Source organism: Macrotis lagotis, chromosome 1, assembly GCF_037893015.1.
Source record: "Macrotis lagotis isolate mMagLag1 chromosome 1, bilby.v1.9.chrom.fasta, whole genome shotgun sequence".
Lineage (NCBI taxonomy): Eukaryota > Metazoa > Chordata > Mammalia > Peramelemorphia > Peramelidae > Macrotis > Macrotis lagotis.
The window spans coordinates 774,928,361-774,950,560 of NC_133658.1; the positions used below are offsets into that span (position 1 = coordinate 774,928,361).

The 22,200-nt window shown below is 32.9% G+C and overlaps 1 protein-coding gene across 1 annotated transcript; it reads right to left on the reverse strand.

The window, feature by feature from the left end:
* Positions 1-386: 386 nt before the first annotated feature.
* On the reverse strand, positions 387-21,732 carry ANGPTL5 (angiopoietin like 5). Its single transcript, XM_074188122.1, has 8 exons — positions 21,583-21,732; positions 16,816-16,957; positions 13,777-13,880; positions 13,407-13,500; positions 10,963-11,063; positions 6,955-7,075; positions 3,775-3,960; positions 387-1,973 (listed from the first exon to the last, which is right to left on the reverse strand). Exons 1-8 carry the CDS (start codon positions 21,679-21,681, stop codon positions 1,654-1,656), a joined length of 1,167 nt encoding a protein of 388 aa, XP_074044223.1. The 5' UTR covers positions 21,682-21,732; the 3' UTR covers positions 387-1,653.
* Positions 21,733-22,200: the final 468 nt, after the last annotated feature.

Genomic DNA, 22,200 nt, shown 5'->3' on the forward strand with positions numbered 1-22,200 from the left:
ATCTCTTTCTCCCATTTCCTTAAAAAAATCAAAATTGGCTCTTCCAAAAAATGTTATGATCACTTCTGTCTTCTCCCTTGAGAGCTGAAAATTTTATATCCACTTGCCCTCTTCCTTAAAGTCTTGACCTTTCTTACCCTGAGGTGAGAGGATTGGTTTTTACTAGCTCTAATACCATTTCTTTATGACCAATTCATGTTTTTATTTTCACTTGCCTTGAAACCCATGCTATCTTTTTATGCTAACCTCTTAAATTGGTTGAGTATCACTGTAAACAAAAAAAATCATTAAAAAAAACTTCAATAGTTATAAAAGATGAGAATGACTAAAAGAATTTTTATAATACTTTCTTTTATTACAATGAGAAATCTATTGCTGCATCAGTATATTAAATGTACTCCAAAATGCTCTAATACTAAATATTAAGTCAAACAGTGTTCAGCACATGCTTTAAGGTATTAATTTGCACAGAAATTACTCCTCAAGAGTCCTTCAATGGAAGTCTCTTGTCTGCTTAATAATTTGTAGAAGATAACCATAAATATAGGCATCATATTTTTATTAAGTTGTTTCAATTCGCTATAGCCGTTTTAGTGCCAAGGAAAAACACCTCCTCAAAATTATAATTTTCAATAACCATAATATCTGAATACATATGTATGACCATTTATATTTATGGATATGTATAACCTCAAAAATTTTTACTTATGTGGGGGCAGGGAGATTAGTCTGGATTAGTAAAGAGAATGAATTGAAAAATACTTGTTAGAGAAATAAAAATTACTTATTTTCAACTGTTCAAAGAAGGTTAACAAAATTCTATCACCCAGTAGAAATTCTTTAAAACAGAGTCTTTCAGAATAAACAACATAACTTTATAATTAAAATATAATTTTTATGTAAAATTGGCCCTATATAGTCCTTAAAGGGGTGTGTGTGTGTGTGTGTGTGTGTGTGTGTGTGTGTGTGTGTGTGTGTGTGTGTGTGTGTATGGAAAAAGGAAACATGGTTCCTGCTTCAAGACATAATCCCCCTTCAGTGTTATTTTTGATGACAAATTCTATTTTGAAAATAGTCTTATTTGTTATACTTTGATACTTAGCCAGGATAAAAGTGAGAAAACCCAGAAATTAACTGGAACCAATAAGCTGGTGCAGGATGAACAACTTTTTTTTTAAAAAAGCACTTAATTGCATATTGCTACTGCTTTTATATGTTACATTATATTAGGCTAAACTTTTGCTTTATAAAAATCAAGGCATAGGACTAGAATTTAATCCATAATAAGCAGATTTTACCTATAGATGGTCATTAGCTAATATAACATAACATAATTGAAGGCCTTGGATTTGGAGTTAGTATCCACTATAATACTAAAACTAATTAAGTGACTTTGGATAAGTCACTTAATCTCTCTGAGCACTGGTTTCCTTACCCATAAAATGGGTATAATAATAATACTTGCAACAATCTACCTCCCAGGTTTTTTGAGGGAAAAAACACTGTTTAAATAATAAAGTACTACATAAAATATAAGCTCTTAGAAATTTTTTGGATGAAAGAAATACAGACATTTTAATAAAGTAGTATTTATAGCTTAACCAGAATTCCAGCTTAACTGGAATAACTAATATATTATTGTTTTATGCTTAATTATTTGACAAGTGGATTGTAAATTCTTCGTATTTTCATTGAAACAGACTTGATTCTGACCCATGAACTATTTTTAACCCAAGTACCCCAGTGAATTCCAGATGAGAGCAACTTTCCTGGATACTGATGAACTCCATTAAGATTTGCTAAGCCACATTGACTGAACCACCAACCAGTCTTATTATTGAAATGACTACAACTCTTGATTGACTGACCACCAATCATGCATGCTGGACTACATCCGTCATTATCAACATCAGAGGTGCTGAAAGGCACTGCATTTTGATTATCTTCTTTTCTGAGACCACGAAATGCATCACCTGGAAAAAACAGACTGAAAATGACTAAACATGAAAACATTTCTCATTAATATAACTTGATATTTTCAGTTTTCTTTGCTATTGAAATTTCACAAATACTTTAAAGGTAAAGATTATATGAAACTACAATTTAATTCTTATTTATAACAAGTAATACTTTATATATTAATTAAATATAATATAGAACATTATATAATATATAAAATTCATGCCTTCCAGAATTTTAAAGGTTTTTCAAGTATCTTCCCAAATTCTGTATCTAGCCAACTCTAAAAGTCAAAGGTCAAGGAGATGGTAGTTGGATTTAGACTATGTAAATAGCAAATCAGATAAATGTGAGGCCAAAAGTATTATATATGAATCTGTCATCATTCTGCAGAAAATTTTTTTATTTGAATACTGGATCAATCACTAAATGGTTATTACTGACTAGAAGCAATTAAATGAATTAAAATTAGCATATTTTTTTCACTTCATTTGACTTTGGTGAATTGGCTACAGATAAAAGGAAGACTTTTACCTTAAACATTTTTGGCCTTAAACCTTCTTAATTGTACCCTTTATTCCTAGCCTCAACAATTTCCTCTGTTACTTGTCTATATAAATCTTTAACCATGCTCTCCTCTTCAGTCTGGATCTACTAGATCATTTTTCTTATACCCAAAGATAAATTCAGAATTCCACTATCCTAAAACGCATGCATACAAAATACATATAATATATATATATGTATATATATATCTTCCTTCACATTGCTATTTCTCAAATTATCCTCCTATTTTCTAATATTCTGACATCATTTCTTTTGTCTTTATTATCTTATTTCTATCCCTTAGCACTCTATTGATAATGCTGTCTTAAAGGTCACTGATGACATTTTCTCTTTTTTTATTTTCTTTTGTCTTTTTTAATATCACAATCACTTTGTATTTTCTTTGTAGCAAAGAAAAATATTTATGCAAACCAACACAGTGACCATATGTGACAGTATTACTCCATTTCATATCAGAAGTATCCCATCTTTCTACCAAAAGGCAGAAGTTGAATCTTTTCAATAGTTTTCTGTGACAAAGATTGGTCATTACAATTAATAATAATTTATTTGCTTTTTATGGTCAGTTTTGTTTACATCATTATAACTACCGCCAATATTATGCATTTTGTCATCCTGGTTCTATTAAATTTGTTTTGTCTTAATTCATACAAGTGTTACAATATTTCTCTGAATTTTTTATACTCACTGTTTCTTATCACATAATAATTTTATATCACATTCATGAGACATGTAACTCTATTGGAAATGTATATTCACCAAATAAGAGCAGCCTCAGCTCATCCCTCTATTGTTCCTCCAGCTTCCAATCTCTCAGAATGGGTACCTAGCCTCCCTCACATAGAGAGTGGGAACCCCTTTTACCCCCTTTATCCCTGACTCTTCCCTGCACGTGAAGTGGGCAAGAGTATAAAATTCTGGTCTAAACTCCCCTGGTGGCCAAACTTACTTGAGTCTAAGCCCAGTTAGCTCTTATGGCTGCTTTCCTTTCTCCCTTTTCCCTGAGGTACTCTCATCTAGACCTTTGTTATTCAGCCTGTCCTCAAGTAGCTTATAGTCTCTCCAAAGAAAAAAGATTAATCTGGGAACTTTTCAGGCTTGTAAAATTTAAAAAATCCTAAGATTTTCTACTCTAGGGCTAGCCATTTTTCACTTTCAAGAACTCTCATCTTTATGACAACATCAGCAGTTTCCCCAGCATCATTATATCTTTATTAACTGACATAATTTTAGGGAGGATAATTTTACCTGCATTTCCTGAATAGCGTCCTAAGTGTATCCTAAAAAAATTTGTTTCATCTTCTATCCAAAAGTTTTCATATGATGCATAAGCAGATGCTTCATCTTCAGACTCCAGTGTCACAAGTAGGAGAAAACTGGTGTTTTTTTGATTTACAATATAAAATATTTTTTTTAGTCCTAGCCAAAATTCTCCTGTAGAGAGAAATATTTGGTTTTAAATTATAGAATGCAAAAACATTAACTATTTTTTTTACCACTTTATATCTTAACTGCCAGCAGTTAAGAGATTTTTTTGTGTGGAAAAGTTGGTGGGAAGAAAGGAAATCTTTGTCCAAATGTTAATTTGTAATTCACTTCATGTATCTATAAATATTTTGCTTTAGAGCCAAGAATAAAATTAAATAATAGAAAAGACTAGAAGTTACTTTAGATCATCTCAATATGATAACAATAAATTTATGTAACATAGGTCTCTATGCCCCATCTGCCTCAAGCCTTCCTAAAAATGTTGGGTTCAAATCAGTGTTCTCTGTCTGTATGACATAGATCAGGGGAGGGTTAACATAAGACCAATAGGCTGTATACAGTTGGTGAAATCATTTGGTCTAGAGCTGCCACAACAACCACAGGTAGGACTCAAATTCTAGGAGCTTTTAAGGGGCAAATTAATTGAATGTTTAACTAAATATAGAAAACTAAGTTGATCATTTTGTATGGCTCATGAATTATGTTATAAATATCCCTTGATCTCCCTGATCTAGATGATCAAAAAGGATCATGGGTAGAAATTGGTGAACACAGGGTCATAAACAGAACTGCTTTTTCTGAAGAGTAGTAGATTTTTCAGAGCTCTGTGGAACTGTGGCAAATTCCTAGATCAAGTGAGAGTGTAAAAATGCATAGACTCACCAAAAATTTCTTTTAATCTAAGGTCAAGACTATATATTTGCGAGTGAATTCCAGGGATCCCCTGTATTACCTCTAATGTGCCAGCAGGGTTTGAGTTTGAATACTCAGTATGTTTATATTCAAATTTTGAAACATATCCCTAAGTAAAAGATATGCCAATAAGTACAGGTACAATGAGTTGGGAGTTTGGGGTGGGGGGGGGGGGTTGAAGAATGTAGAAAGACTAAGAATGATCCTGTGATAACTCTCAGTTTGACATTAGATAGACATTCACAACTAAATTTAGTATACTGAGTTGATTTCAGCTATATAAATCCTGCAGCAGCTTTGGAGACTCTAAAACCTGCTCTAACATATTAGAGCATTTTACCAATAAGAAGGCACTTAAAGAGCATAATACCAGATTGGAACCAAGTTTTATAAAACTCTAGAAGAGAAACAATGGATCAGACAAATAAAGTACCAACCCAAGGGAGTATGATAAGTTATAAGATCTCATGGTCTTCATTTCTCTTAGTTTATGAAAATAGTCTCGCCTATACAGGGAGAAAAACAAAATGAGAAGATGAAGAAACTGTTCAATGAATTCACTGTATGAAAACAATGTAAAACAGAGCAAAAAAGTATCCTTTGTTCCTAAAGTCAGGCTTTTCTTTTGGATTATTCAGAAAAAGATATGTCGTAAAATTTTTAAAATACTCCATTCCAATTCCAGAAAAAAAGTTATTGATGATGAAAAATAGAAAAAAAGGACATGAACACTAATTAAATGAATTTCTATAAGTAGTTCAAAAGAGACTAAAAGTGATTTAGCAAATATATGACTTTCTTGACAAGTAGCCAAGGGCAAGCCTAGTTTAGAATAAAAACTTATTTGTAAAATATATTTGAGAGAGATGGTAAAAGATTATGAGCAGGATTACTTCATGAAATAGAAAAGTAGTGGAGGGTAAAACTAGTATACAGACTTGGTAAGAGAACAAATTAAGGAAAGCCATTCTAAGAACATTTTTAAAAGGGAAAGAGTATAACAAACAGAGAAAAAATGGAAAAGATATTTATAGTTCTGTTTTCACCATCAAGGACAAGAGAACCACCATAGCTGAAAATCCTTGGATGTGTTTACAGAGGAGATAGAATGCTCACTTAAAGAGAACATACAGGAAAAAGCACTTGGATTTGACGGAAGTGTTGCCCTTTGGACCTGTTGCTTCAGAGAATCTTTGGTAGTTATTGATTCAAAGAATAATGTTGTTCACATTGTAGAACGAGTCATACAACATGTATTTTCAATTTACATCAACAAAGGGAACTAGAAAATAAGTTCTGAAAAGCAATCTGCAATGGAAATTTCATAATATAAGAGAGTATGATGAGTTCTGGCTTGACTTTTCTTGTTTTTAGCAAAGCAATTATTTGAAGTAAAATAGTTTTCCATAAAATGTGGATTCAAAAATTAAACTGCTTTTTGGGGAGTAGAATTTAATTTAATTCTTTAAACATCTGGAAAGACAACTTGAAGGCATTTCATTTTTCACTGAGTTATTACATATATCAGTAAGGTCAGACTTAAGAAATTAATGATATGAGGGCAGCTAGGTGGCACAGTGGATAGAGATTACCAGTCTGGAGTTAGGAGGACCTGAGTTCAAATTCAGCTTCAGATACTTAATAATGTGACCTTAGGCAAGTCATTTAACCCCATTGCCTTGCAAAAAAAAATTTAATAATATTCTGCTAACTTCATTATTTATTTATTTGTGAATTAAGACATCTAAAATATCTGGATTTGTCAACATTGGGTCTTTAGAAGATATTTTATTTAAATATCAGTTAATTGGATAGCTTTTGATTTTATAAACAATGTTTTATTGTCCAAGGCTATAGGAACTAATTTATAATGTTCCAAATATATGATTATGAACAAAAAAAAATGCAAAAGAACTGGATAAGCTATTATCAAAGAGTGTCACTCAAAAACACCTACAGAAATGAGATTCAAGGCATGTTACAAGTAACACATCTGTTGGAGATTCTAGACATGTTACATGTAACAGACAGATCTGAAATGAGATAATAAAAGCCCCTGGGAAATTGTAAATCACTATATAGATTCCTAGTTATTCTCATTATCATTATTCTTAACAATACTAATAACAAAATTTATTTGGAACATGACCTGAATCTGCAAAATTCTGATCAACACAATGACATTTTCTGTAGATGTGACTTAAAATGACTAAAATTTTAAAAAGGATAAATATGTAAAATTTGAACCTAAAAGATCACCAAATCCATCCAGATAATCACACCAGAGTCTTTGGAAATCAACTACTCCATTGATCCTTTTCTGTATCACAGTCCATCCACCTCCTCTGTAATCCATGTCACACATTACCTAAAATAAAGACATTTCAGAAAACTTTAGTAATACATCATCATACTATACTCTTTTCCATCTTCATAGTTAAAAACTCACTGTTAATTGAAATTTATTTTTTCCTCTAAACAATTTAATGAATTTATATGACAGCAGAGTATTGTGGCTAAAAATTTATCTTTATAAATAATATATTTCATGGAAAGAAAGTTGGATTATAATGAAAAAACTTCTTAGAAAGTCATACTATCAGTTATTATATCTACATTTGTGTGTCTTAATGATTTTTCTCAGTATTACAAAATTTATTTCATTTTATATACTTTATAAATGGTTAGCAGTGGCACTGGGTTGTTGAAGACTATGGAAATTCTGAAAGAGCCTACCCTATCAGAACTCTAAAGGTTTTGAGTAATCCTATAAAGACTCTAAATATGAACCCAAGGATTGACTGTATATCTGTAATACAAGGACCAGAACTCCTAAAAATGAGGAATTCAGTCAACAGGTTTCCTGTAGAATATGGGATATGAACAAGAGTTTTAAAAGGAAGCAAGGGAAGCAGAAGGCTCTCTTTTTTTTTTTTTTTTTTGCAAGGCAAGGGGGTTAAGTGGCTTGCCCAAGGCCACACGGCTAGGTAACTATTAAGTGTCTGAGGCCAGATTTGAACTCAGGGACTCCTGACTCCAAGGCCAGTGCTCTATCCACTGTGCCACCTAGCCACCCCTAACAGAAGGCTCTCTTACTAAAGAAAGAGAGAATGCCGAGCATTAGGGATATCCAATGAAAAGGCAAAAAATTAGGAGTTAAATTTTTATATGCAAGGATTATGCAGAGATTGAGTTGCAGAATTCAGTGAAGAGTGAGTAAAGAAGACTGGACAGGGAAGATGGGGTCATGTTGTAAAGAGCTTTAAAGCTAAAGAGAGGTTTTATATTTAATCCTGGAGGTAATAGCGAACCACTGGAGCTTACTGAGTAAAGGGAGGACAGGGTCCTGCATTACAAACATCACTTGGTCATTGAGTTGAATGCACTGGATTGGGGACTTGAGGCAGAGAGAGAGACTAATCAAGTCTTGAGGTGATAAAGTTTACCATTAGAGTAGTGGCTATATGAGTAGAACAAAAGGGATGTATAGAAGAAAAGTCATGGGAAAATGATAAGTTCTAGCCACAGATTGGACATGTGGGGGTAAGTACAAGTAGGCAATCAAGGATAACACCTAGTTTATAAGGTGGGTGACTGAAAGGATAGGGACACTATAGGCAGTAATAGGGGAAACTGGGAAGAAGGAAAGACTTGGGAGGAAAGATGAGATTTTTTTTAAAATATGTTGAATTGTCTATAGGATTTTTAGTTTAAGATATACAAGAGGCAGTAAGAGATGTAAAACTAAAGCTCAGGAGAGAAGTTAGGGTTGGATAAATAGATGTAGTAATCACCAGCTTAGAGATGATAATTGTACCCAGGAGAACTGAGGATAATCAAGTTACATAATACACAGGAAGAAGAGGATAGATAGATCTTTGGGCATACCAAATGTTAGTAGGCATTATGTGAAGGAAAATCTAGTAAAGGAAACTGAGAAGGAGAAATCAGATAAGTAGAAAAGAAATGTCACAAAAACCCAGAAAGGAGAGAGTATCTTTAAAAAAAAAAATAAAGAATGATACTATCAAAGGCTGCAGAAGGTCAAAAAGAAGAGATTAGATTTAGCAATTAAGAAATTACTAGTAATCAGAAGCAGGATTACAAAGGGTTAAGGAGAGATCAAGAGGAGAGAAAATAGCACACTCCTTCAATATAAATATATTTATATAGATGTAAGTTATAACCATATTTTACTACTACTGCTATAAGTAGGCTGAAATAAATATTAAAATAATATTTGATTCTCAAATCAGTAGGGGACACAGGAGTTTATTAAGTAGAGAGTGACCTGATCACATCTGTACTTTAAGAAAATCACTTTGTTGCTAATTGGGAAGTTGGACCTGAAAGGGAAGAAACTTAAATCAGGGAAACAAATAGGAGGTTATTTAAATAATCCAATGAGGAGGTGATTAGAGCCTGAACTACGGTGATGTTTGTGTAAATAGAGAGAAGTGAGTCGATGCAAACTTGTGTGGAAGTAGAAACAGGAAGATTTGGCAGCTGCTTGTTGAGAGAGAGAGAGAGAGAGAGAGAGAGAGAGAGAGAGAGAGAGAGAGAGGCAGCATAGAGCACTGGAGTCAGGAGTACCGGAGTTCACACTTAATAATTACCTAGCTGTGTGGCCTTGAGCAAGCCACTTGATTAGCTGAGCAGGGGAGTACCCAAGAAGTGTGTAGGTTATAACTGCTATTAGGGGAAAATACCTAATACCTGACACAGAAGGGGTAAAGTTGGGAACTTTGGGGGGCCAGGATGATGAAAATGGACTAGAAAAGTGTTTGGCCATAAGGGTATGGAATGGTTGTGTGGAAGATAAGATTAGTTATTATAGGGAGTATAGAATGTAACTCATCTCCCAATTCTCTAAAAGACTATTGACACACTCCAGGAGTGGGGTCATGCACACACACACACACACACACATACACACACACACACTGTGGACCAGTAGACTAAAATAGATGAGAAAGGTTGAAAATTTCATAGGAAGTTGAAAGATGCATATTGAGGAAAGGATGAATAAATCAAATATATTTTGATAAAACACTGAAAAATACACACTGAAATGTTTCATCCTAATTTTTAAGAAAAATATATTTTCCTGCTATGATACATTTAACCATTCTTAAGATATTATGTACTTATCTTTAAACAATAAAACTAATTATCAGTTCAAATGTTGACTCCACATAATCATAGGCAAATCACTTGACCTTTTTCTTTACATGGCAAGTTCTAAATAATTACTTCTCAATTAATTGATTGATCTACCCTCAGTTTTCTCACCTATAAAATCAGGGGGAAATACCTGCAGTGAAGATAAAATGAAATAAGTGTAAAGCACTAAGTGAACTTTAACACCCTATATGAATGAGTGAATGAAAAAAGGAAATATGTACTGGAAAGCTTATTACACATTTTTAGATATTAAATCTTGATATAATTGAGTAGTTTATTACAAATATATTACAAATATATTACAAATAACCTAAATCAGAACTGGATTGGGGATTTTTCCCCTACTTTTCTCCACTACAGCTAAAATAATTTTATTGGTTGAATGTTCATTGAATCAAATTGTTTAACTTCAAAAAGCATTTGTGATCATATGGAAGGAAAAATCAAAATTATTATTCTTGAGTGAGTCCTAGATTAGGGCTTATAATGTTATATTTTCATGTCAGTAAAATATTCTTTATTTCTGTCATGACAAGGTAAAATACTGAACCAAACTGCTTTACTCTAACACAACACCCATGTTCATTGAAAGTGAAATTGTAAAACTTTCTAATTAAAAAAAAATATATATATATATATATATATATATATATATATATATTTGTATGTGCTTTAAGCACCACTGGACACCAGAATTTTGGAAACCAATAGAACTAAAAGCAAAATTCTCATAGATTCACTCAGAAAAGTTTAAGGAAATTATTATATCAAAACATCAAATATCAAATTAAAAATATCAAATTAAAATTATGAATCTGCCTATTTATTTTGAGAAGCAGTATAGTGGAGCACCAGTCTTAAAACCAGTAAGAATTGGGTTCCATCCCTCCCTCCCTCTAAGATGTATTGTGACCCTATGCAAATAACCCAGCAAATATCTGAGACTTTAAGTTTAAGAGCAGGGCATTGATAAAGGAAATTTCTTAATGGAGCTTCTTATACCAGGAAAATCATAAGTTCTGACTCTATGCTTGTCCACTATGTTATGTAGCATGAAAAAGAAGACCTTACCTCAAAAGGATAACTGGAGCCTTCTGGGTGTATTATGTATAAACCACTTGGAGTTTTTGTTACAGTGCCAATTGTATCCTTAATATCAGAGCAATCCAAACCTAAAGAACAATCAAAAAGAGTTCTAATTTGGTATTTTTAGAAAGATGTGTCTTAGCACATTAAGATGAACAAATGAGAATTAATGAATTCACATAGCAATTTGTTTTCAGGAAAATGATCATTTTAATTCATTTTGACAATAGAAATATCTGAGCTCTACGAATCAGGGAAAGAGGAAGTAAGGAGAGGAGCCAAATTCTGTTTCCCCAATGATAAAAAACAAACAATTACCACAAAATGCTTTTTTTCTATTCACTAATAATAGCATGAGATCTGAATTTCTTGCTGCTAAGATAATCAAATTTACTTCAATACTTTTCCTAAAACCATCTATCTTCTCAATTTTGAAAAAAATTAATAAAAAATGGTCTCATTTATTTTGCATTTCTTCAAGCCATTCCAACCAAATACCTTCCTAGGATTGTCAATGTAAGTGACAACAGACAAATAGATGTGAAGTGACTTCTTTTTTTCTGATCAGAACAACAAAGTACTAATGCTATTTTAGATACAGACAGTTTAATCAACCTGTTTACAGAGATTAATATATAAAAAAGAGTTTGATGTTATATTTCAGTAGAAATGAAAATAATTATTAAGAAATTCTAAATTTGTGAAAGAAGTAAAGCCCATAGAGTTTAAACTAAAAAAGTTTATTTAACAAGAAGAAAAGCTAACACCCAAGTTAATTATTCTGGATGAAGTCAGACAAGACAAGCAAAAAAGGAATTAGGGGATTAGTAAGGGAGGCTACATTTCTGGAAGAATCCAGCAGAAACAATGGCTACATGAGACCAAAAGGGAGAAGACCTGCAAAAGTAGCATTATCACCAGAAGATACAACCAGTGTTTGAGATACATCACTGCTCCATGAAAGTGCCCAAGCTACACATGTTCCCTAAGTACATGCCCTTCTAATTGGCAATCCTAACCATATGTTCTCTGCATATATCTATATACTCTATGTGTGTGTGTGTGTGTGTGTGTGTGTGTGTGTGTGTGTGTGTGTGTGACCCTCTAGTGCTCCTCGTGTGTTTGTCTAGATTTCTACTCTTAGTATGGTATGTGCATTTGTGGAAAGGTATCTCCAAGACTGATAGAGAAAATACTTTATCGCTTCTTTTATTATTGCAATATTTCTTTAAATGTTTTTTTCCTTTGAATGTATTCTCTAATATTTGAAATGTGTTCTCTACCTGACTAATAAAGGCAGATAAATTGATTGGAGCTGATGGACTATGGTTTTGAGTTAATATAGCAACAATAAGTACCTTACAACTGGAGTAGCCTTATATGAGAAACCCAGGTGTGATTTAATATGTTAGGGATATCCCAGGTCCTAGATAATTTTCAAAAAATCTTAAGGGTTTCCAATATGTTTTAGAATGAGGTAAATAGGTTAACCAGGGCAGCTCAGTGGCACAGTGGATAGAACACTGGCCTTGGAGTCAGGAGGACTAGATGTGTGGCCTTGGGTAAGTCACTTAGCCCTGAGTGCCTCATGTCCAAGGCTATCTCCAGTTTTCCTGATTCATATCTAGTCACTGGACCCAGGTGGCTCTGGAGAAGAAAGTGAGTCTAGTGTCTTAGCATAGCATCCCCCTCACTCCAATTCAATTCATGTGCTGGTCATGTCATCACCTCCCTGATGTCATAGTCTTCTTTGAGAATGAAAGACAAATATCATCATCAATTAAATAGGTTAACTATTTTTCACACTTCTTTAAGTTCTTTTTCTCAAACCTTTTACAATCTGATTTTTGGACAGATTTGAAACTGTAAGGGCTATTAAAAGAAACTTAGTCAAACTTCTTCATTTTACAGGGTTCAGAGATTTGCTTAGATTCACACAGGTACTAGGTTATAGAGCTAGGATATGAATCCAGGTCATCTAATTCTAAATGTATCTATTTTTCATCTCATCATGCCTATTCTTTAAACTTTGAAACATATTTCAGGCATGAGAAATTCTGCTGTAAACTTTTTATTCTTGTAACTGAAGATAACTTATCAAAAGTAATGAATATCCAGAATATTGGTGGGGAGGGGAAATGGAAGAGAGAGCAATGTATAAGATATTCTATTAAGGTTCAAAGTACTTTTACAAAGTCACAGATTTCAAATGAGTCAAAGTGTTCCCAAAGATAAATATATATATATATATATAATATATCTATGATATATACATAGATTATACAAATATACATAGTCTACAATGTAGACTTATAGCATGTAAACTCTATTATGCAATAAGAATCTATTCATACTCTCCTAAAAATAAAGAAATGTCATTGTCTCATCCATGGCACTTTAAAAACATAAAATGGATATTAAGTTTTTACCATGTGCCTGAACTGGTCTTTGAGGAAAGGGATCCAGATATTTTCTAAAAACTTCTGTATTCAATAGAAGAATTCTATTCATAAGTTCATTCACCTACATAACCAAAAGGAAAAAATATATTTAAGTAAATTAATATTTGAATATACTTCTGAAACCTCTAAGTTCTTAGGTTAAGATTCCTGGGCCTCTGTTACATAGGTTGTTAGAATTGAATTTCTGTACTTTATAAGCACATATTATGGGATTGCATGCTTTGCCACTCTGAGGAAACATTAAAAGTTTCATTTTATTTGAAGTAATGATAATTGCTAAGCCCAGCCAAGAGAAAAAGTAGATATGTTATCTCCAATCAAGAAAATAAATCAGTACCTGATTAGATAGATAATCCAAAGAAGCTTGTTGTTCATCCATCATATTTCTGAGCAGTTTTTTGGTGCTTCTTGTATAAGAAACAATGGAACTCTGCAAATTCCCTTAAAGCATGATAAAATTATTGAGATAATTATTGTTGCTATTAAAACCTACCAGACTGAAAAGAAAAATCTTGAATTTCATGAATTTTGGCTAAGTATGACATCAGTATAACCTTGATTAGCACAAATATTTAGAGAACAATCTTTAGGATAATTATTTTTTGCTAACCTTTTTTACCTTGTCCATTATTTAAAACCTTTTCTAAAATATATTAGTATTCCAGTGTCCTAGTAAGTATATCATACTTCAACAACTTGAACAAAAATGAATTACTATCTATAGGTATATTGTTTAGAAGTAAATCCAGAAAATGGATTGCATATGTAGAAGTAGGAAATTGTACTAAATCTATACCAAGACCAGAACATACTTTGTAAGTTGTTTTATTCTATTTAATAACATTATCAAATTTGGTGGGTTTTTTAATTTTTCCTTTTTCATAAAAAGTGGAGATAAATTATTATTATTCAAAGAATTTGAATAACTAGGTTCTAAGTTATTGAGATTTACATTGCAGTGTAAAATCAGTCAGTCAACAAACATTTATTAACTGCAGCCTATGTATCTAATACTGAGCTAAGCACTAGAGATACAAGGGGCATTGGATTTGAAGTTGGACTTGGGTCTGAGTATCAATTTTACCACTTATTAGTTGAGTGACCTTGAAGTCACAGCATCCTTGAGTCTGTTTCATGATATGTACAATAAGGATAGCAATGCCTTCCTTCCCTGCCTGCTTTAAAAGTTGCTGTTAAGTTCAAATGAGATAATATATAAAAATAAATTTGAAAACTGGAAAGTACTATATTAAAATGAAGTTTAATTGCCATTGGACGTTATTTTTTAATCATTTTACTTCATTGAATCTATTCTAATCTAACATCTTGTTAAAGTATGAACAAATTCAACAAAGTCTTTGAAAAATGGTTTCTCAAACTGCTTAAAAAACAAATGATAAAGAAAAATAACTAACACTTACATAAATAACACTTTATAGTTCACAAATACTCTGTGCTCTTCATTTCATTTCATTTCATCTCAGGACCACCAGTTGAGATAAATTCTGCAAGTATTATTATTCCCACATTAAGAACTAGATTCTAAAAGGCCATATAGCTAGCAAGTAACAGAGGCAAAATTGGAAATGAGTTCTTCTTTCTCTTAAGAGATAATCCATTCTACTTTTGGACAGTTTTAATTCACAATAAGCTCCCTTTATATCAAACTGAAACTTTTCACTTAAGCTTAGCATTGGCTGTTCTTAGTTCTGCTCTTTGTGGTCAACCAAAATAAATCCAACCTTTATTTCACGATACCACTCCCTTGAGATAATTGACACAGTTATCCTTCTCCCCCACCTAATCTTCTCTCTTCTTCAAATTAAATATAGCAAACCAACAAGCATTTCTTAACTACCTACTATATGTAGACACTATGTAAATCCTAGGAGTACAAAGAAAAGCAAATAAGAAAGCAAAACAAAACTAAGTGCAGTCCCTGCTCTCAAAAAGTTCACAGTCTAATGGGAAAGATAATGTGGAAACAAGCTATATATATATATATATATATATATATATATATATATATATATATATATATATATATATATATACACACACACATATATATACATATATATACATATATACATATATATATGTATATATATATAATCATTAATAAATCAATAGAGAAAAGTTATTAAAGAGGATTAGAAAAAGTTTCTTGTAGGTGAACCCAGAGTTGATTTTTTTTCAATATAAACATTTACAACTTAGAAATTATCAAATGCTATAAATCAGGGCCTGATTTGTAAATAATACAAGCTAAAAGTATATCTTGGGAACGTATTTCCTCCAGAGAGATAGTTGCTAAAACATTTACTGGTTGGAACTTGAAGGAAGCCAGGAAGGCCAAGAGTTGGAAATTAGGAAGAAGAATATTTCAGGGAGACAATCAGTGAAAATGCTCATAGTACAGAGATGATCTGTCTTGTGTAAAGAGTAGCAAAGAGGTCAGTGTCTTTAGATCTCAGAATATATGGAGGTGAGTAAGATGAAAAAGACTGGAAAGACAAGATAATGGTCCTTTATGAAGGCCTTTGAATGAAAAACAAGATTTTATCTTGATCTTGGAGATGATAGGAAGCCACCAGAGTTTATTAAAATTGGCATGGTCAGACTTGCACTTTAGAAAGGTTAGTTTAAGAGCTGAATAGATAATATAGCAGTGGAGTGAGAAGGAGAACAACCAGAAGCTGAGGTGGTGAGGGCCTGTACCAGCATTGTGGCAGTGTCAAGAAGGGGACATTTTTAAGAGTTGCTTTGAAAACAAAAACAATAGGAATTGGTAAGAGATTGGATATGGATGGTGAGTTGAGGATAACATGTAGATTGAAAGCCTAGGTAAGGAGAAGGATGATGGAGTCCTCAATAATAAGAAGAATAAAAATAGGAAAGGGGAGGGAAAGAAATCAAATAGAAATTATTCCATTGAGAATCACAATTCCACAAAGCAGGACTAAAAAGGGAAAAGTTCAATTTTTCATATTTCTATATTCTGTAATACCCAACTATGAAACGATCTTGTCCATTGTCCATGAACATGTGCTTATATGTTTTGTTTTGTTTTGTGTATCACATACTTGTTCACTTTATAACCCAGAAAGAATTTTATCTGGACAATTAGATTGGGAATAAGCAGACTACTTTTTTTATAATATCAAGTCAATACCATCTTCTGCAGCCAGTTGTTGGAATTCACAGAATTTAATTGATATATGACCAACAATTTAACTGATATATGATCAACAAGACAAGCAGGCAAGATGCAGGTAAAATTACCCAAAATTAGCCTATAAATAGGCCCAATTTTTTCATTCATAACATAAAATAATTCAACAACTAATAGATGAGATTTTCAAGGGTTACTTACTACACATAAAATGTTTTTCTTCTCGTGTAATTTTAGTTTCAACTGCACATGATGCACAATTTTCTTTATGTGCACTATCATTAGGATTACTTTTGCTTCCTGTATTTGATAATTCTTCAAGAATGTTGATAGCTGAAGAATCCTGCCACATTAATAGAGAAATAAAGGAGAGATAGACAAAAATGTTGTATACTACACAGTAATTTCAAAAATATATATAAAGGAAAGCAATCTGTTTTATATGGAGGAAATAAGATAGCCTTAGATTCAGGAAGACCTGGGTTCAAATCCTATCTCTTAACACAAAACTACAAAAACTGAATGATCATAGGCATCACTTAGTCTTTCCATCTCCCTGAGAACTCTCTAAGACTGAAAGCTAGAGATGAGTTGCCCTATGGCATCATTATAAGGATAATTTTCCATAATGAGAATTCCCTGCACCATTCTCACAACCCAAATCACTGATTTGGACCAAAATAGGCAAATAAATATGTATTAAATATTTAACAATTTCAATTTCAATTTAATCTTTCTTTAGAAGAAATTGATTTCCTAAACTGCTATAATCTCTATCTTTACTCTGTCTCAGCAATATACTTTGTTCTACCTTTAGGCAAAATGTTCACTTTCCTCTCTTCAATCATAATCTTCTACCTTTAATCTTTCCTTCTATCTCATTTTTTCCTAAACATTTATTCACTCTCCCCATGATTAGTAGCTGCTACCTTGTCCTCTCCCAGGTAGTCTTTGCCAAACCCCAACCCTGATTAAACTCCACTATTTGCTGACTTGGTTCCTACTCAGATGCTATGAAAATCATCCAACTATAGGACTTTTGTTCACTATTTTGTCATCTACATTTAATTAGAGAGGTAGTGTGATATGGTGGAGCCAAAGCTTCCCTCAGAGTCAGAAAGGCTTGGGTTTAAGTTCTGGTCCCAGTAAAAGTCAAATTAACCCAGGGCAAGTCTCTCAATCTCTTAGTGCTTTAGACAATGAGGAGCAGCTGAGTGGCAAGGTAATCAAGCATTTAAACTGGAGTCAGGAAGACCCGAGTTTAAATTTACCTTTAGACATATACCTGGACTGTGAACCTTTGTCTCAGTTTCCTCAGCTGTAAATGAAGATAATAGCAACTCTCTCACTGGGATCATATGACAATTTTTGTAAAAAAAAAAATTACTTAGCTTAGCAAAATAGGTACTTAAATTCTCTTCAGGCAAGTCTTTGTGACTATAAATTGCAGTCAAGGTGCTACTCTTCAGTGGTAGAGTTACCTTACTCACAGTTCCTCATACCAGTCAAATCACAGATTCTATTCAAAAACCCCCAAAATTTCTTCTAGATACTTGCTGCAAAACAGAACTCTTAAACTTCCCTGAATGTCTCTATATCATACTCTCCATAGTGACTTTTTATTGTTTGATTGTTTCAGTGATGTCCAATTCTATGTGACATGATTTGGGGTTTTCTTGGCAAAGATATTAGAATGATTTTCCATTTTTCTCTCCAGATCATTTTATAAATGAGGAAACGAAGGCAAACAGGGTTTTAAAAACTTTCCCAGAGTCACACAGCTAGTAGCAAGTAAACGTGTGAGGCCATATCTGAACACTAATCTTGCTTACTCCAAGCCCTGTGTTCCAGCCATTGAGCCACCCAGGTGGCTTCTAAAGGCCTCCTCCTCTTCTCCAATTTCTTTTCATCTCCAGAATTCCTATATTAACCAATTCCCCTCTCAGCAGAGGACTTCATCACCTATTTTTTCTGAAAAAAAAATAAAAGGCATGCACTGAAAAATCCCTTTTCTCTCCCCATTTCCCCATTTCCATTTCATACCTAGAGATCCTTCTCTATCCTATCCTATCTCTATCTAGTTTCTAATAAATTGGAACTTTTTGCCAACTCTTCTATTGGTACTCTCTTCTAAGAGATTTCCCCATTGACAATCCCTTTCCTTCTGGCATCCTCTGTCTCTTCTCTTTTACTATCTCCTATAAGGTACTTAATAAAATGCTTGTTAATTGATTTGCTGATTGATCGATTGACAGAAACATGCCTAGATCTTCAACCTTAAAAATCTTTCCCTTAACTGAGTCATTCTCTTAAATTATTTTTCTTTATCTCTTTTATAAACCACAGAAATAAACTCACCTCTTTTTTTTCCTCACTTCTCAGTCTCATCAGTCTTATCAAGATCAGTCTCATACTGATCTGTCTTTCATCTCAGCCACTTCACTAAAACTACTCTCTTTCTAAGGTTAACAAAGATCTCGAAATGTAATTGCCTTTACTCAAGCCTCATTGTCTTTGACCTATCAGCCACTCCCTAATCCTAGGGATATGCTTTCCTCCCTTTTCTTCCATGACATGTTCCCTTTTCTCAGTTAACTGTCCCCCTACTGTCTAAACATTTCTTTTTCAAAGTCTCATAGCAACCAGGTGCCCCCTTTGGATCCTAACCTGATAACTCCTCAAAAGGAAGTATCTGTTGTTGGAAATTCCATTATGAGCAGAAGTTCTAAGCAAATATCAAATTCTGTGGTTCTCAGAAAGTGAATGGTATTCCACTCTCCACCATCAGCTCTCTTTGGGTGTCCAAACCATAAATTAATTAAGATGCATTCATTAAGTGCTTACTGTGTGAAAACACTATGCTTGACTATTGGGAATAGTCTGCTCTCAGGAAGCTCAAATTCTAATTGGGAAAAGACAAAATATGCAGAAATATTTAGCTGCAGCATGGATGGAAAATCCCATTCCTTAACATTTATCAGCAGGACAGATGGAAATGCCTGGGCTCAGGAGCTGCAGCATCAGAATAAATAGTCATGCCCCATGGGCAGAAGACTTTAAGATCAAGTGGTCCTTAGGGCTCAATTGCAGGTCAACTGTTAAGGTCTAGGTCCCCCATCTTATAGAAAGGATTCTAGTTGGTGACTAGCGAGGCTCACTGCAAGGATGTGAGTAGCCCAGAGAAAGGAATGGAGTAGTTACTGTGGGTCACTCTGCAAGAGTAGGGTTGAGGGTGTTTTAAGATACAGAGATGGGAAAATAGGAATGAATTACTGAATGAATAAATTGGTATTTAATTTTGTACATCTAGTTCAGGTTTCCTCTATTCATTGTAATACGATTCATATATTATCTTTCTGGTAAAAATAACTATACAAATTATTAAAAATTGAATTGCTAATATACTTTTGTGGAGTATATTTCTGAAAAGTACTGTTAAGAAATAGACTAAAAAACAAGGCAATTTTGTTGTTGATGTTTTTTCTTGATTCTCAAAGAAGACCATGACATCAAGGAAATGAATCTATGACATGCATATGAATTGGGAAGTGGGGGGGGCAGGGTTTGTTGGGGGGTGGGGCTGTAAGGGGAGTGCTGTACAAAGTCACCAGCCTCACCCTCTCCTCCAGAGCCAACTGAGCACAGTGGCCAGATATGGATTAGGACAACTGGAGATGACCCTGGTTGCAGTGGAAAGCTAAGATGAACACAAGATAGTTTCTAGTCCTCTATTGCTTATGTTATATAACCAGCAGATGGCACTATGAGCCAAGGCTTTAGCTATGTAGGTGAGGGAGCCTTTCATCCTTTGAAATTTTGGGGTGAGCTATATTGCCTTAGGGCAAGGGTTCTTAACCCTGGATAAATTTCAGAAAGTCTGAGAATTTGAATAGGTAGAAATTACATCTTTATTTCAATATGATTGGTTTCCTATGTATTATATTTTAAGTATTTTCAAAACATTATTCTGAGAAGTCCATTTTTACAAAGTTTATAAGATTAAGACCCCTGCCCTAGATCATAAACATACCTACCAGACTGTGTGCACCTTTCTACTTTCACTGGAAGATCTAGGAGATATAACCTTCCTTTGGTCTAAGCTCCAACTCTATCCTACACTCCGGAGGTCAGAAATTTCACTGAAAAGCCAGATAGTCTAAGTCATCTGAATCTTGGTTATTCATCAATCCATGGACTAATGAAAAATAGTCCTAAGCTACATGGTTGATCTATCTTTGTTAATTAGGAGCTTTGATTTAAGTTATTTCTAAAATCAAAAGATAATAACAGACATAATGGGTATTTTAGAAAACTTAAAATATATGGCTAAATATGTTCTATTAGACCCATGTGAAACACCTAAAAGAATTAAGTTTTTTAAAAAGTATATTATTTCTTCATTAATTTTCATATAATTCATTTATTTTTTCAAACTTCTGATATTGGTAGTTATTAAATATATTTTACATTTGAATAAAATGGAATTTTAAGTATTAAAGAGCTCAAATAGATTTATAAACAATATAAAGAAAGTCTAAATATGCATATATGTAAAGGTATTTTTCTCCAGGACTACATTTCCTAGCTTTCTAGATAAAAATAAAGGCAATATTTAAAGTGCAATATGTTACATAACAGTTAAAATGGCTCATTAAAATGAAACATATTTCTATCCAATCAGATATTCCATTAACTTGTTATTGTCATGAGTCACAGCTTAACTTCAGTCCAACAATTGTTTTTCAAAAATAAACTAAAATGGATTTGAATTTGCTTTAAGACCTTCAAATTTCAATTTAAAAGATAGACTAAAATAATAATAGTGTTACCAATTTAATCTCTCTATTTTAATAAAACTCAATCATTCCATAACTGTTAATAGTAAAAGAAAATTTTGCAAATGTAGAAATTATTCTGTGAAAACTACCCAATCAGATTCTTCTAATAGAAGGAATATAATTTACTTACCGTGGTAGAAAATTGTATGCAATTACCTTGCACACTTTCTCCCCATATAAAAATAAATATATTTAGGCATATCGATGAAGTTAGGCTTAGATGTAACATATTTTTCTTGAAGAAGTGAAAACACTGCTTCAAATTCCAACTCTGGAAAAAAACTACTGTGCACAGACTCTTCAGTTGAAAGTTTTTGGAAAATGTACAACATAAATAGAAGCCAACACCCCAATCCTTTAGTTCCTAAAACACCGTTCATTTTAAAAATGCAGGCACCTGATTTGGTGTTCAGGAATAACTGCATAAAATATGGAGTAGATGATATATTTGAGTTTAATGAATCTATTTAAGACATGTTACAAGATGAATCATTCCATCCCTACTCTCAAATCATTAGATTGGCCAGACTACTATATGAACAGAAATTAATTCATTAACACTTGAAATATACATCTAAAAAGAGCTTATTAAGATTAATCCTACCTGATATTCTGAAAGAGAAAAATTAGACCACCTTGAACTTTAATACAGCATTTTTTTGACTTTAGGTAGTTTTTAAATTATATAATTTATAGAAGCTATTTTTATTATAAATTCAAAACTTTCCAAAAATAACTAAAAATTAAA